Source organism: Tursiops truncatus, chromosome 2 (assembly GCF_011762595.2).
Source record: "Tursiops truncatus isolate mTurTru1 chromosome 2, mTurTru1.mat.Y, whole genome shotgun sequence".
In the NCBI taxonomy this organism is placed as follows: domain Eukaryota; kingdom Metazoa; phylum Chordata; class Mammalia; order Artiodactyla; family Delphinidae; genus Tursiops; species Tursiops truncatus.
The window spans coordinates 49,563,796-49,578,098 of NC_047035.1; the positions used below are offsets into that span (position 1 = coordinate 49,563,796).

Genomic DNA, 14,303 nt, shown 5'->3' on the forward strand with positions numbered 1-14,303 from the left:
TTTGTTAAGAACCAGTGTATCTTTAGCTACTCCTAAATCAAGTAGGAGGCAGCATTGGGTAGGAAAAAAATTGGGCCCTAATATGAGATCTAATTTCTAATTTGAGGCCTAAGTGCAACTCATTACCCTTATGAAGTTTGTTGTCTTGATTAGGTTACCTAGCTTCCCTGACCCTCACTTTTCTTGTCTGCAAAATGGAGATGCCAGCTTCACAGAACTATGAAAATATGTAAAATGTCTGTTGCACAAATAGGCACTCAATGAAATGTTAATTTGTCCTAATAAAAGGAGGATAAGTTTTTTAATTGTGGTATTATATAATAAAATATTAATGTAACCATTAATATCATGTTTTTAATTAATTATAATGAAATGGGAAATTGTTTATGACAGCTGAAAAAAGGAGGTATAGGATCATTTGGATAGTATGACCTATCCAAAAGAAACCAAAAAGATAAAGTGCTAGAACAAAAAAATAACGTCAAAGCTTCAACAGTAATTGATTATCTCTGGGAGATAAGATTATGGGTGACTTTGACTATCTTCTGTTTGTTCTCCTACATGACGCATATTTCATAAGAAATGTGTATTTTAAAATCATAAAAAGATATAAAAACGGGGCTTCCCTGGTGGCGCAGTGGCTGAGAGTCCGCCTGCAGATGCAGGGGACGCGGGTTTGCGCCCCGGTCCGGGAAGATCCCACATGCCGCGGAGTGGCTGGGCCCGTGAGCCATGGCCGCTGAGCCTGCGTGTCCGGAGCCTGTGCTCCACAACGGGAGAGGCCACAACAGTGAGAGGCCCGCGTACCACAAAAAAATAGAAAAAAAAAAAAAGATATAAAAGCAAAATAATTGGTTCCCTTCCACAGTGAAGTAATATAGGGTTACATGGTGAGAAGCCTAGCTTGGCAGGCATTTCCAGTTGGACCAAGATTTTAACACAACCTGACCAAGCGATACATGGTATCCTTTCTCAGTCTTTGTATCCTGTATGGTACTCATTATACCCCAGGATGTTTAAGGATTTTATTTCTTACTTTTCTGTGAAAGATTTTTTTTAACTCAGCAGATCAGTCTCAAAAAATTGTCTTTCAAGTGCATTTTCCCCCAAAGTCTTATGAAAGGTCACTCTTTATTAATCCCACCTATGACCTTTGCTACTTTTAAATTGGCCTTATTTCAGGAAACCATCCCTTCTCTCCTGTGAGACCCAAGAAGTATATATGCTAGTGTTTTTAAAGGGAAAAGAGAGACCAAGTGGCTTTTGCTAGTCTCCAAAGCTAGCTTTACTACATCATCACTTCTTTCATTACAACTGAAATTGAGTCAGAAGGACACCTAATTTTATCTAGCATAGCCATTGTTCACTGGGATGGGATTTTAAAAAGCAAACATAAAAAAGAAACTGTTTCCGTGAAAAACAAAAAATATCTTCCAGGAAAGCAGAATGCCTTTTGGTCACTGCTCTACTCACATCAGCTACATGGTTGCTCTTACAATGGAGAAGGCTGATGAAAATTGCACAAACTAGGAAGATTTTTAAAGGTTGATAGACTTTCAGTTTTTGAAGGCTCTCTTCAAGGAAGATTTGCAGTAATAAAGTGTGTGTTGTGAACTCCACCCCACCCCCCAAGGAAAACAATTTTATTGCTCAAATGCTTGACTTACCTCGAACTCTAATGGGGATCATTGAGGCCTTCTCAGCATAGTCCTCTGAAAATGTCTGGCCACTGGGAGGAAGAGGGGGAAAGGCAGTTGCGACAGCCTCAAGTTAAACAGTCACACGCTAAAGTTCTGAGTGGAAAGACGCTGATAGTAGAAATCTCAGGGTTGAATCAAGCAGTCTGCTGGAACATTCTTTCTCTTAGAACCCTGCTATACCTAGCCATGCACAGTTCACATTACCCAGCAAGCCTCCCTCTCCTGGCCATTGTTGAATTCCTGGTGTTCCCCAGAAACATTTACAAATGACTGGTACCATCAGAAAGCAAAGTTTGTTGACAACTCCTGTTGGTTGCTCACTGGTTCTTCATGTCCCGTGTATCCCACAGTTGAGGGGAAAAGCGTTTCTTCGAATTCAGTCACTCACAGAGGCCCTGAGCTGACCTCTGCTTCCATGCTGGCTGGAATAGATCCCACCGAGTAATCTCTCTAGGAAGACCCCAGATCCAGCTGCCATGCATCCCCCCACACACACACCACCACTGCCACCACCACCCAGGCGGGCACGCTGCTCCCCACGCCACAGTCTCCTGCTTGCTTTGTCTCAGCTCCTTTTCATCTGGGATGTTCAGATCCACACAGCCCACTTGTATATAAATGGAAGCTCTCCTCCCGTCTGGCCCCTGCCCTTCATATGGCTCAGCAAGTTAGTGCACTCAGGGATCACTGGTTACGTGGAAATCTAAATTTACAGACCAGTTTGTTGATTTGTTGGAAGAAAGCAAGATAGAAAGGAGGTTTATCACCATCCTGCAGCCTCTGTGGATTGAGCTGGGGTGGCTGGAGGCAGTTCTCTCTTTCTCCTCTGATCTGCTCAGACCAGCTTGCTTTTATGAAATATCTATTTTTCAATTTACCTTAAAAACAGGCTTTGCATAACTGAGGGAAGTGTTGGCTGATTTCTTGCCAAAATCAGGAAGAGACTCAATAAAGAGCAGCAAGCTAGGAGTCCTATTCTCCTACAGAACTTGTTAACCCAGTGGAACGAAAACCAGCCATTATTTGGCAGGAAAAATCAGACCAACATCGAGAGTGACTGGCTGACTAGTCCCTTGTTGCTTAACAGCGTGTCCTCAAAAGAGCAAATGCAGCTTCTGATTTGCAAAGGAGGCCAGGAGGGGCCGGCCAGTGGTGGGAAGCCCAGTGTTCAGCCTCTCTTGTACGGGCATTTCACAGTGCTTGAGGGGAGAAGAGTCTGCTTCTGCTGCATTTTGCAGCAGAAAATATCTTGTCAGCTCACCTGTGGACATGATTTTTGAGAGGAATGCTGTTTCTGCCTCCTCGTCCTCCTGGTTCATGTACAAACTTAAGGTGTATTTTACAACAGTCCTGAATGCTGAAGTGAGGCAGATAGGCCGTAAGGTTCTTTCCTGTTACAGGAAGCATTGTGTGTTCACATTGACCAGTAATTTGAAACCCAGAACACTGCTCTTGCCTAAGTGCAGCGTGAAGTGTTTTGTAAGTCAGGATGTTTGATCTTTGTGCATATCCTCATTTATTTTTCATAGAGTTTCTAGTTATTAACACGAGCTAGAGGACTCTAACTTAACCAATTTCTTATCAACTGATAAAATTCAATCCTTTCCTTGTTAAATTTTAATTGTATTTTTGTTCTCTTTATGAATGGGATAGCCAAAGTCTCAATTCTGAATTACAGTTCCTGACTTTGTATTGCTGTGTAGCTCCCTGCTGCACCGTGTACCCGCTGGCTACATGTTAAGATGCAATTTTTTTTTTTTTTTGCGGTACGCGAGCCTCTCACTGTTGTGGCCTCTCCCGTTGCGGAGCACAGGCTCCGGATGCACAGGCTCAGCGGCCATGGCTCACGGGCCCAGCCGCTCCGCGGCATGTGGAATCTTCCCGGACCAGGGCACAAACCCGTGTCCCCTGCATCGGCAGGCGGACTCTCAACTACTGCGCCACCAGGGAAGCCCCAAGATGCAAATTTTTAAATGGAAAATTTAAGACCCCTCCCCAGACTGCCTGAGACTCTGCATTTTAACAAGGTGCATTGTACTGATTAGCTCACATCTAGGTCCAGCCTTCCCTAGGCTTCATCCTGCATCTGCTACATCCTCCTGCAGCTCTCTAATTCCAGACCTTCTATCCGAAGATGTTGTTTCTGTGTGTCCCCTTTTCATTCATCATGATGCTGGTAGCTCTTGTTAATGGGCAGCTTACTAGCATTCCCAATATGATCAATGTTTGAATAAATGGATGTGTGTTTGCTTGTCTGGTTGTTGACATTAATGTTTTGTCTAATATCTCAAAAGATAGCTGTGTTTGTTTGCCTCTCTCCACACTGTGCCTGGGGCAGACACTGAACTCATACATAGGTGATCATGAAGGATCCAGCATTGTGTCATAATTCATCATTAATATCTTTTTAAACTAAAGCTGAGTTTTCTAAGAGGGAAGGATGAGGAATCAGGTAGGTAAAATAACCATATTGGGGGTAATCTCATTGACAAGGGAGCTTTGTACTAAAAACCTTACCCCTCCCTTCTTGCCAGAACACGATTGCATTTTTTAATGTATATGGAATATTTTAAAGGTTTCACTCATAATACCTTTACTTTAAAAATGCAACCCCAGCCCCACCATGTGTCTTTTGTTCTTGTTTTGGCATTTTTATTTGTTTCTTTATAGAAAACAAAATGCATTTGATGTCCAGGATACCCTAAATACAAATTAGATTTTTAAATTTTTATGAGAAATATTTTGTTATAAATTGACATAAATACATGGGAAAATGTTGTAATTGTCAATAAAAGAAATTCCTTACATTTTAGTATATGTCATTTTCAAAACGAATTAGAAATAATAGTTCATGGGACTTCCCTGGTGGTGCAGTGGTTAAGACTCCACGCTCCCAATGCAGGGGGCTCGGGTTCCAGCCCTGGTCAGGGAACTAGATCCCACATGCGTGCTGCAACTAAGAGTTCGCATGCCGCAACTAAGGAGCTGGTGAGCTGCAACTAAGGAGCCCCCCCACCCACCCCGGCTGCAACAAAGGAGCACACATGCTGCAACTAAGACCTGGCATGACCAAATAAATAAATAAATAATAGTTCATTATCAGATCAAAATTCCATAAGGATTCAATTAAACAAAGACTTCAAAATGTGTTCTGTTGATGGGAATGTAAATTGGTGCAGCCACTATGGAAATAAGTATGGACGTTCCTTAAAAAACTAAAAATAGAACTACTGTATGGTCCAGCAATTCCATTCCTGGGTATATATCTGGAAAAAATGAAAACGCTAATTCAAAAAGATACATGCACCCCAGTGTTCATAGAAGCACTGTTTACAATTGTCAAGGCATGGAAGCAACCCAAGTGCCCATCAACAGATGAATGGATAAAGAAGATGTGGTGTATATATATGCAATGGAATATTACTCGGCAATAAAAAATGAATTAAATACTGCCACTTGCAGCAACATGGATGGACCTAGATAATATTATGCTTAGTGAAATAAGTCACACAGAGAAAGACAAATACTATACGTTATCACTTATATGTAGAATCTAAAAAATAATACAAATGAATGCATATGCAGCACAGAAACAGACTCACAGATATAGAAAACAAATTTGTGGTTACCAAAGGGGAGAAGGAACGGGGGGAGGGACAAATTAGGGATATGGTATTAACAAACTACTATGTATAAAATAGATAAGCAACAAGGATATACTGTATAACACAGGAAAGTATACCTATTATCTTATAATAACCTATAATGGAATATAATCTGCAAAAATACTGAAACACTATGCTGTACACCTGAAACTAACACAATATTGTAAATCAACTATACTCCAAATTAAAAAATGAAAAAAAAAGTAATAGTGTTCTGTGCCTATACTGAAATAAGCCTTATTAAGGGAGCTTTCTATGAGTAGTTTTTCTCAACCGATTCTGTGCTTTCAAGGCACAAAGCTCTTGACAGAAACCATAATGTAGGACCCATCAGGTCCAGGTATCCAACAATAAACATCCCTGGGAAGCCTCTCTCTTTCCCTCAAGCTAGACAATTGGATTCACAGATGTTAAGACACAGGCTTTAGAACTCACAGACCTACCATCAAATCTTACCTGTATCATTTACTATCCGTGCAACTTTGAGCAAGTTACAATTTCCTTAACAAAGGGAGAAGCCATAGCTCCCTCCTATATTTGCTATGAGGATTAAATGCAATAATATGTATAAAACATTTAGAGCAATACTAGCCAGTATTGTTGTTGATTTAGGCTGTACGACAATAACAAAGATGAACTGAAATTGACAGAACCAACATCTTGCTTGCCAAAACAGTATTCTTGAGTTGATTCAGTCAAAAATATATATATATATTTTTATAAATTTATTTATTTGGCTGCGTTGGATCTTTGTTGCTGCACACGGGCTTCCTCTAGTTGTGGCGAGTAGGGGCTACTCTTCGTTGCGGTGCGCGGGCTTCTTATTGCGGTGGCTTCTCTGGTTGCAGAGCACGGGCTCTAGGCGCATGGGCTTCCGTGGTTGCCGCTCACGGGCTCTAGAGCGCAGGCTCAGTAGTTGTGGCACATGGGCTCAGTAGTTGTGGCTCGCGGGCTTAGTTGCTCCGAGGCACGTGGGATCTTCGTGGACCAGGGACCGAACCTGTGTCCCCTGAATCGGCAGGCGGATTCTTAACCACTGCACCACCAGGGAAGTCCCCCCAAATATTTTTAATTTGATATAATTGAAGGGCTAGGTCCACCGCTCCTGAAAAACAAATTCTAAGCCATGTCCTTTTTGCAGATAGAAGAGGCAGATGACTGGCTCAGGCACGGAAACCCCTGGGAGAAGGCCCGCCCCGAGTTCATGCTGCCTGTTCACTTCTACGGGAACGTAGAGCACACAGAGGCCGGAACCAAGTGGATCAACACGCAGGTATTCTGAGAGTCCTCGCGCTGAGCATTGTATAGAGGATGGCACAGCGTGTGACGTGTATGTGGTGTTGAGTATAGTGTGTTGTATATTGAATAATAAAGTATATTTTTATAAATAAATCTGTTACGTCTCTTGGTGAACCCACTCATTTTGGAGACCAGGGAGCTGAGGCCAAGAGAGAAGTGACTTCCCCAAGGTCAAGTGACTTACCAGGGTCATTTTGTCATCTGGTTTATAAGAAATTAATCAATTCTAAGCATTCTATAATGCTTAGCTCTCCAGTTTTATATAAAGCTGTTGAAACCAAGATTGAATAAAGTTAAATGTCATTCCTCACCCCACTGCCATATGTACATTGACTTGTAAATTCTAAGGGGTAAATATTTTTAAAGTGAAGTATTTATTCAAAGGATTACCGGAGTTCTTCTTCATTACAAAGTCAAGAAAAACAATGCAAAATATTGCAAAATGCACTCTGTTACTGTGTGCCAAATCACTTCTAGAGAAATAATGCTGGTGTCGGTCCAAGTGTGCTTAATTCACGGCCGTGTATTTATCCTGCCACCACATTCGAGTGTTACCCTGCTACTGAACAATTTACTTTTCAGCTCCTCTAGGGGTGGTTTGTGCTTTGCTGTCTTCATACGTCCTGATAAATAACCCCTAAGAACTACTGGATCGCACTGTCCAACCACTGGAGGCTCCACTTGAGATATCTGTTTAGTAAATATAGTCTTAGGCCAGAAAAGATGTCTCACTGGCCACTTTAAAAGCTTAAAGAAAATGGTAAAGACCAAGGAAATGCTGTTCTTATATGGCAAAATCAGGAACAAAATTCAGTATCATAATGCTAAATGCAGTTGGTTTGCGGACTCTAGACCCATGTTATAGTGGACTTCTAAGCTGATGCTTTATTCTGCTAATCCATGCAAGGCTATTCACAGTTCACAAAAGAAAGACTGCTTTTGAAGTTTTTCCTATCTGAACGTGATTTTTTCAGCATATGAAATAATGGATTAGAAGCTAAAATCGGTCATTATATATAATAAGGAAGAAACTAATACTGTAATTTCAAGATGTTTCCCTCTATCCACCACTCCCCTTTTATTTTGGTTAAACAATAGACCACAACTGAGTTGCAGTTGATTACAAATATGACCATAAGAACTGCAACAAATCAATTGTTAATATGCCTAAAGAATTCTCACATGTTTTGGGTATTAATCTAGCAAGTATTTGGCGTCTAAAACTTCCAGTGGCTTCTGATCTGTTTAAACGTACGCAGGTTATACTCCCAATCCTGGAAGCATTCTGTTTACTTCGTAAGTCCCACTGATGACCTTATGATGACCTGATGATATATTTACAAAGCACCTCTAGACATTTTCATAATACATCCAGAAATTCAATTAGGGAGAGTGTGTTTTTCTGTGCCCACAAAGGCAAGTTTATGGGGCAGATGTAATAAAGGGTGAGCTGACCCAACCTGTGCAGAATTTTATGGATTGATGCCACTGCCTGATCAGCCCCAGATTTGTAGCTAGTGAGGTCAGACCTCATGTATGCCTGCTGTGAAGGCTTCCAGTAAACTGAGTTACTTGTTTCATTTCTTGTGTCAGTTCAGGTCCTCTGGGAAGCAGACAGAAGGGAGAATTAGAAGTACAAGTGATCTATTGCAGAAATGCCTGTGAAAGATAAAGGGAAAGGGGACGGGAGGAGGGGGGAAGTCGTTCAGACTGCAACGCAGGTGTGACACCTGTGAAGAGAGAGAGGGAAAGAAGGATTCTCAGGAAGGAGCCTCACACTGCAGTGCATCTCTGAACAAGTGCCCAGGCTGATGGGACATTGCTCATGAGGGGAGTCCTGGCTCTCATGCTCCCACCACGATGGGAGCATCCCAAAGAAAGCACAGCCTCGTGTGAGCTCTGAGGTGGCAACTTCTCCCTGAAGTTCTCTAAAGGGACCTCCAAGCCATGTGCTTCCCCAGCTGCCTCAATTATGCTTTGAGGGTCAGAAGGACAAGTCATGTTTGGACCCAGACTCAGAGTCCCACTCTGTAAGTGACTTCTCCTGATTGACCACAACTTGCTCTTAGAACTCCAGAGATCTTTATTTCCTAGTAAAAGATATTCACATAAATGTGATTTATTACTCTGTGGTTATGATGTTCATGAAAGCATGACTGAATGTATGTGACTGATTGATATAGGCTAGAGTGTTTCATTCCTTCATAATTCAGCAGACCAAATTAAAGAGATCTGTGGTTAGGTTTCAACACTACCACTGACTATGACCTTGGGTAAGTCACTTCTCTCGCAGCTTCATTCCCCTCATATCCAAAACACCTTAAGTTGCACTAGATGATCTCTAGCATCCTCCAATTCAATCCATCTGTCATTCCCCTTCCTTAGAGCTTGATTCTGATGAGGCAGGGAATAGAAAATTGTCTTCTCCCACATAAATTTTAAATTCATGTGAAACATGGTTCATCTTCCCGTTCTTCTCTATTTCCATGACTGTCACAAATATTGAGCTAAATTTTCCAAAGCTCACCTCTTAGACACATCTCAGCTAATTATCAGCTTATTTGTTAGATCACTAAAATAACTCTTCTTCGTGCAACTTTGAAAAATCCAGCATAGCATTTTAAACATCATATGTAATATTTATCTTCATAAATTTCCTATTCTGCTAATTTTCACCATATTTGAAATCAGATCATTGAATAGCCTACATGAAACTTGTCTTGATTACTGTTTTTTAATGGGTACAGATTCACATTTACCACTTTGCATATCATATTTTGCTATCTTTAGAGCAATGGCTTGATCTTGAAACATGAAAGATCTGTGTCCAGATCAGGGCAAGGGACACAAAGGGAAGTCAGCGTGGAAATGATGTGGAGGACCATCTGGGACCATCTGTCTGGGTCATTCCAGCCATCCATATTGTTCCAAGTGGGAGGAGGACCGACATGGCCCCTAATACCACCTGCAGCCTTGGGACCCTTAGCTTGGTTTAGGGATCATACAGTTTGAGTTGGTGATGGAGCCAGGAACCAAATTCCAGCTGCTGTCTCCCACCTCTGTTCAACCTCCTCCATCCACATGGGTAACAGTAAGTAGCTGCTTTGGTTTCACCCCGCAGGTGGTCCTTGCTCTTCCATATGACACCCCGGTGCCTGGATATCTGAACAACACGGTCAACACCATGCGCCTCTGGTCCGCTCGCGCACCCAATGACTTTAACCTCAGAGACTGTGAGTACAGCGTGGGCTCCCTTTCCTCATGTGTACCTTTAATCCTTCTGTCCAATAATTAGAGCCAAGTTGCACTGAGTTTCTGATCCAAACTCTTTAGTGACTAAAGCATTATATGGAGCAGGTATGGGGCACATGGTTAAATCAGTCCTTCAGTCTAGACTGTCATGTGAATCACAGCATGAAGGTTTGCTGAAATCTCTTTGGATTTTTAGGAATCCCACATGGTACCCAACAAGCATCAGGTGAGATCAGGGGGCTTCTGAAAACAGTGGTTGGCTCGTCTGTTTATTCATTTTTCTAACGTTTCCCTCAGTTAACGTTGGAGACTACATTCAGGCTGTGCTGGACCGGAATCTGGCCGAGAACATCTCCCGGGTCCTCTATCCCAATGATAATGTGAGTGATCAAGCTTGCTTTCTCAGTGGAAACAGAAGCAGCTTATTTCAGAAGCACCTATTCAGTAGCCATAAAGCACATACTTAATACTGGGTTTTTTCCTTCAGTGAGGAATAATCACCATATCTCTTCCTGACTTGTGTAGATTTCCCCTCCCACCCATGTAAGGAAAACGAATTTGTACAATTCATGAAGTCAGAATTGGTGTTTCGCCCTTGATTAGTGACCCCATCACTAATTGGGAGGCTCTGTACATGTATTTCAAAACAAAACCTGGCTATAAAAGATGAGGTGCAGTACAGGTGAAGCACTCCTTCCTTTCCAAACAGAAATTTCATCCACAGCATCAGAAGTCCCTGGAGGTGTCTTGCCTGTCCTCTTCCCCTCACTCATGGGTCTCCTCTGACCCAAGGCAAGGTGGGGTCATGGACCTCAGAATAGACCCAGGAGCAGACACTTGTTTCTTATGCCACTTATTTATCTCATTAAACTTTTTCTTATAGCTGATCATTCCAAAGTTTACACGAAAAATAACTTAGTTTAAGAAAAAAAAAAAAAAACACTTGGAACTGGATCTCAGATGCCTGTTACGGATCTTTTTTTTTTTGCCGTATGCGGGCCTCTCACTGTTGTGGCCTCTCCCGTTGCGGAGCACAGGCTCTGGACGCGCAGGCTCAGCGGCCATGGCTCACGGGCCCAGCCGCTCCGCGGCATGTGGGATCTTCCCGGACCGGGGCACGAACCCGTGTCCCCTGCATCGGCAGGCGGACTCTCAACCACTGCGCCACCAGGGAAGCCCACGTTATGGATTCTTAGTGGGTTAAAACATACTTAGCTCTAACTTCTCCATGAGTAAAATAATTTTCTGGACGCTATAATGATTTTTTTTTTAAATAATAATCTCAGAAGTAACCAAACTAGTACCCTGCTCCACAAAGATGTCCACAAAACAAGGATCTTGGGGACTAGGACATAAATGATCCTAAGACCAGATGTCCACTTAGTGTTAAACCCATCTCCAAGGAGGATTAAGTGGATTTGCTGCAGCATTTTTAGGAACTTAATGGTATGTGTTATTTTTCCTTTGGGAGAAACGATGTGGCTTCAGTACCTTAAAAGAAATCTGTAACGCAAAAGCAAAAGACTGTTCTGTTTCAAGGTCAATTAAAGTAAGAATCCTTCCAAGACTGGGGCCACACTGCCTAGCCAAACCCAAGCCTGCAGGATTGTTTAACTAGAAGGGGCTTGAAATTCATCCTCCTATCTTCAGTAGGGCCCAAACCTAACTTTACTTGGAAATAATCATCCACAACAATTGATAACACATACTAGGTTAGCATGGGGTGCAAAGTTGACTAAATGCATTGGGCAGAAAAGGTAGCTCTCAGAGTTATGCTTCTTTTTAAGTAGAAGTTGATAAATCTTTTTCGTACTGTAACCACAAGAACAGACTCATTCCCTCTCCCCAACTTGGCCATAGCCCTATTTGTCTGTCTTCCAAGAGTCTCGCCCCCTGTCCTCACTCTGCAACTAATGAGATTTTTTTTTTTCCTTGCTTAAAATTCTTTAAGGCTTTTGCTTACCCCTAAGAGAAGTACAGAATCGTAGGTGTATCTTCATCTATGTGGTCATCAGTTCTGACACATCCTCTGTGATCTTGCCCTAGCAATAGGTCCCAGCTGTAGAGGATTATTTGCCCTGTTCTTTCTAACCTCCATGCTTTGCCCAGGTTTCCTCTGCGTGCAGGGAATACTCTGGCCCTCTGCGCTCACCTCAAATTCCTACTTAGCTTTCAGGGCTCAGATAAAGATATCACCTGAGTATTCAGGTCCCCAAAGTACTGTGTATACACTTAAATACAACATAAATGTTTTTAAAAACTGTCTTGTTTGATTTCAAGCCTTGATTATACATCTGTCTCTCCCCAGTAGTTTGAACTTAACTGAGGTCAGTGATTGTTTAATTAATCATTTATTTCTAGCACATTAAAAATCCCCTAACTCAATAAACATTTAAATTCATTGTGGATGGATTCATGTGCTTTTTTTAGAATAATGATTTCATTATATTTTTTACTATGAAACATGCTATTAGAAAAAGAAATATAAGCAATATAAAAAACTACCAAGTAAAAAAAAAAAATTCCAAATTCTACCACCTATAAATTCCCATTGGTAATATCAATCCAGTTTCCTATTAATGACTTTAAATTTTTCTTTTGGTTTTTAAACTTTTATCAAAGTTGTACCTGCACATAGTTTAAAGAGAAAAGCAGCTCTCTGAGGCTTACTATAAAATCAGTCTCCTATTTCCCACTTCCCCAAAGCAACTACATCCCCTTGCTTTGAATTGCTTTCCTGGATACTTACCTCCATATTTCTAACAACATGCTGTTACTGCTGCTTCGTGATTTCCTCTTTTTACAATATTGACTCCCCGCTACTGAAGATGAGAGTTTAGCTCCCTTCCTCCCATAGACTTCCACCCCCACCACAAAAACACGTTTTCTATGCCCACTCTCTCAACATAATTACATGGTGATTTGCACTAGCTCTTCAGCTAGTGTTTACATTATTATGACGCTGTCAGTGCTACAGACAGCTGATCTGTGCACAATACATGTCATCGTCTCTTGATTATTTTTCCTTTCCTTAAAATGTTCTCCTTTCCTGGAGTTAATCATTGTTTTGTTTGTTTGCTTGGTTTTCTGAGTACTTTTCCCTAATTTAGCCTGCACTCTACCCCAGTCGTAGAAATTTCCTCTCAATATATTCAAACACCTTAGGTGTTCTGTTGACTCAGTCTTCTTGAAGTCTCTTCTGGATCTCTTCTGATTGGCTGCTCCGCTGTCATCCTGGGATCTACGTTTCCCATTGTCCTGAGGACGTCTGTGCTCATATACTCTCGGGGATCATTTGTTTCCAGGATCCCACGTCTTGGTTTGCTCCCTTGTTTTGGTAGTACACATGCCTGGGGCTTCCTAGGAAAGGGTGCAAGTGAGGTCGGTTTTTTTGAGACCTTGCATGTTGGAAAATGTCTTTATTTTTCCCTCTCATTGGGAGTTTGCCTGGATACTGAAGACTCAAAGTTTTTTTTTTTAATCTCCTAGTTGTTGGTGTTGCCGAAAAGTACAGTGCAATTGGATTCTTGATCTTTTGTTTGAATTCTGCTTTCTTCCCCCTTTGAAAGCTTCTAGTCTCCCTCTCCCTCTTCCCCTCCCTCTGTCCCTCTCCAAAACCCCTCTCTCCGAGTGTACTAAAAGTTTTGGGGGGTGTGCTTTGGTGTAAGTCTGCTTTCACTTATCACGCCTGGGTACCCTTTCAGTCTGGGGACACAGGACTACAGCTCTCTGAGAAACAGTCTGGAATTGTTAAACATCCTCAACTGGTTCTTTAGTCTTCTTACCTTTTTTCTTTTATTTATCATCTCTTTGTCTTCCTGCTCACGTTTTGGGCAATCACAACTCTCTCTTCCAGTCTTCCTATTGGGTTTTTCACTTTGGCTGTCATGTTTTAATTTCCACGTAATCTTTTTTTGCTCTAGATATTTTCTTGAAGCATCTTATTCGTATTCCTTGAATACAATATCTAATCTATCTGAGGATACCGGTAGTATTCTTATAATCATTCTTTTCTCTAATCTCTGTTACCTCTAAGTTGGCTTTTATTATTTTAACATGTTTTAGAAGTTTTTCTTAGCTGTCTAATGGTCCTTAGCTGCCCACTGAAACTTAAGAGAAAGGTACCAACAAGTTTTGGGGAGCTCTGTACACTTGTTTGGGATTTATCTATTTGGTTTCCCTCACCTGTGACCTGCTGGGGCCGCTTCCTGGTGGAGTTCCTCATGTCCATGTCTTTAGGTCCTCCCTCCTGTGCTGGTCGAATTCCCTAGAGAAGACGCTTGCAGCTTCTCTCCTGGTGGAATTAACACTTGGCTGCCTGTGTTCTCAAATTCAGTTGGGAGATGAAGACTGAAAGCATCAGTATTCAGTACATAAACTTTCACTG

The 14,303-nt window shown here is 41.7% G+C and overlaps 1 protein-coding gene across 4 annotated transcripts in view; it reads left to right on the forward strand.

The window, feature by feature from the left end:
* The window catches only part of PYGL (glycogen phosphorylase L), a 63,334-nt gene that overhangs the window by 13,174 nt on the left and 35,857 nt on the right, over positions 1–14,303 (forward strand). For all 4 annotated transcript variants that reach the window (XR_004525069.2, XM_019923897.3, XM_019923896.2 and 1 more), the window contains exons 5-7: positions 6,507–6,638; positions 9,786–9,897; positions 10,214–10,296. Coding sequence is in view for 3 of the 4 variants with exons in the window: in XM_019923897.3 (XP_019779456.1) it covers positions 6,507–6,638; positions 9,786–9,897; positions 10,214–10,296 (327 nt within the window). In the remaining variant the exon portion in view is untranslated. The remainder of the gene's footprint in view (positions 1–6,506; positions 6,639–9,785; positions 9,898–10,213; positions 10,297–14,303) is intronic.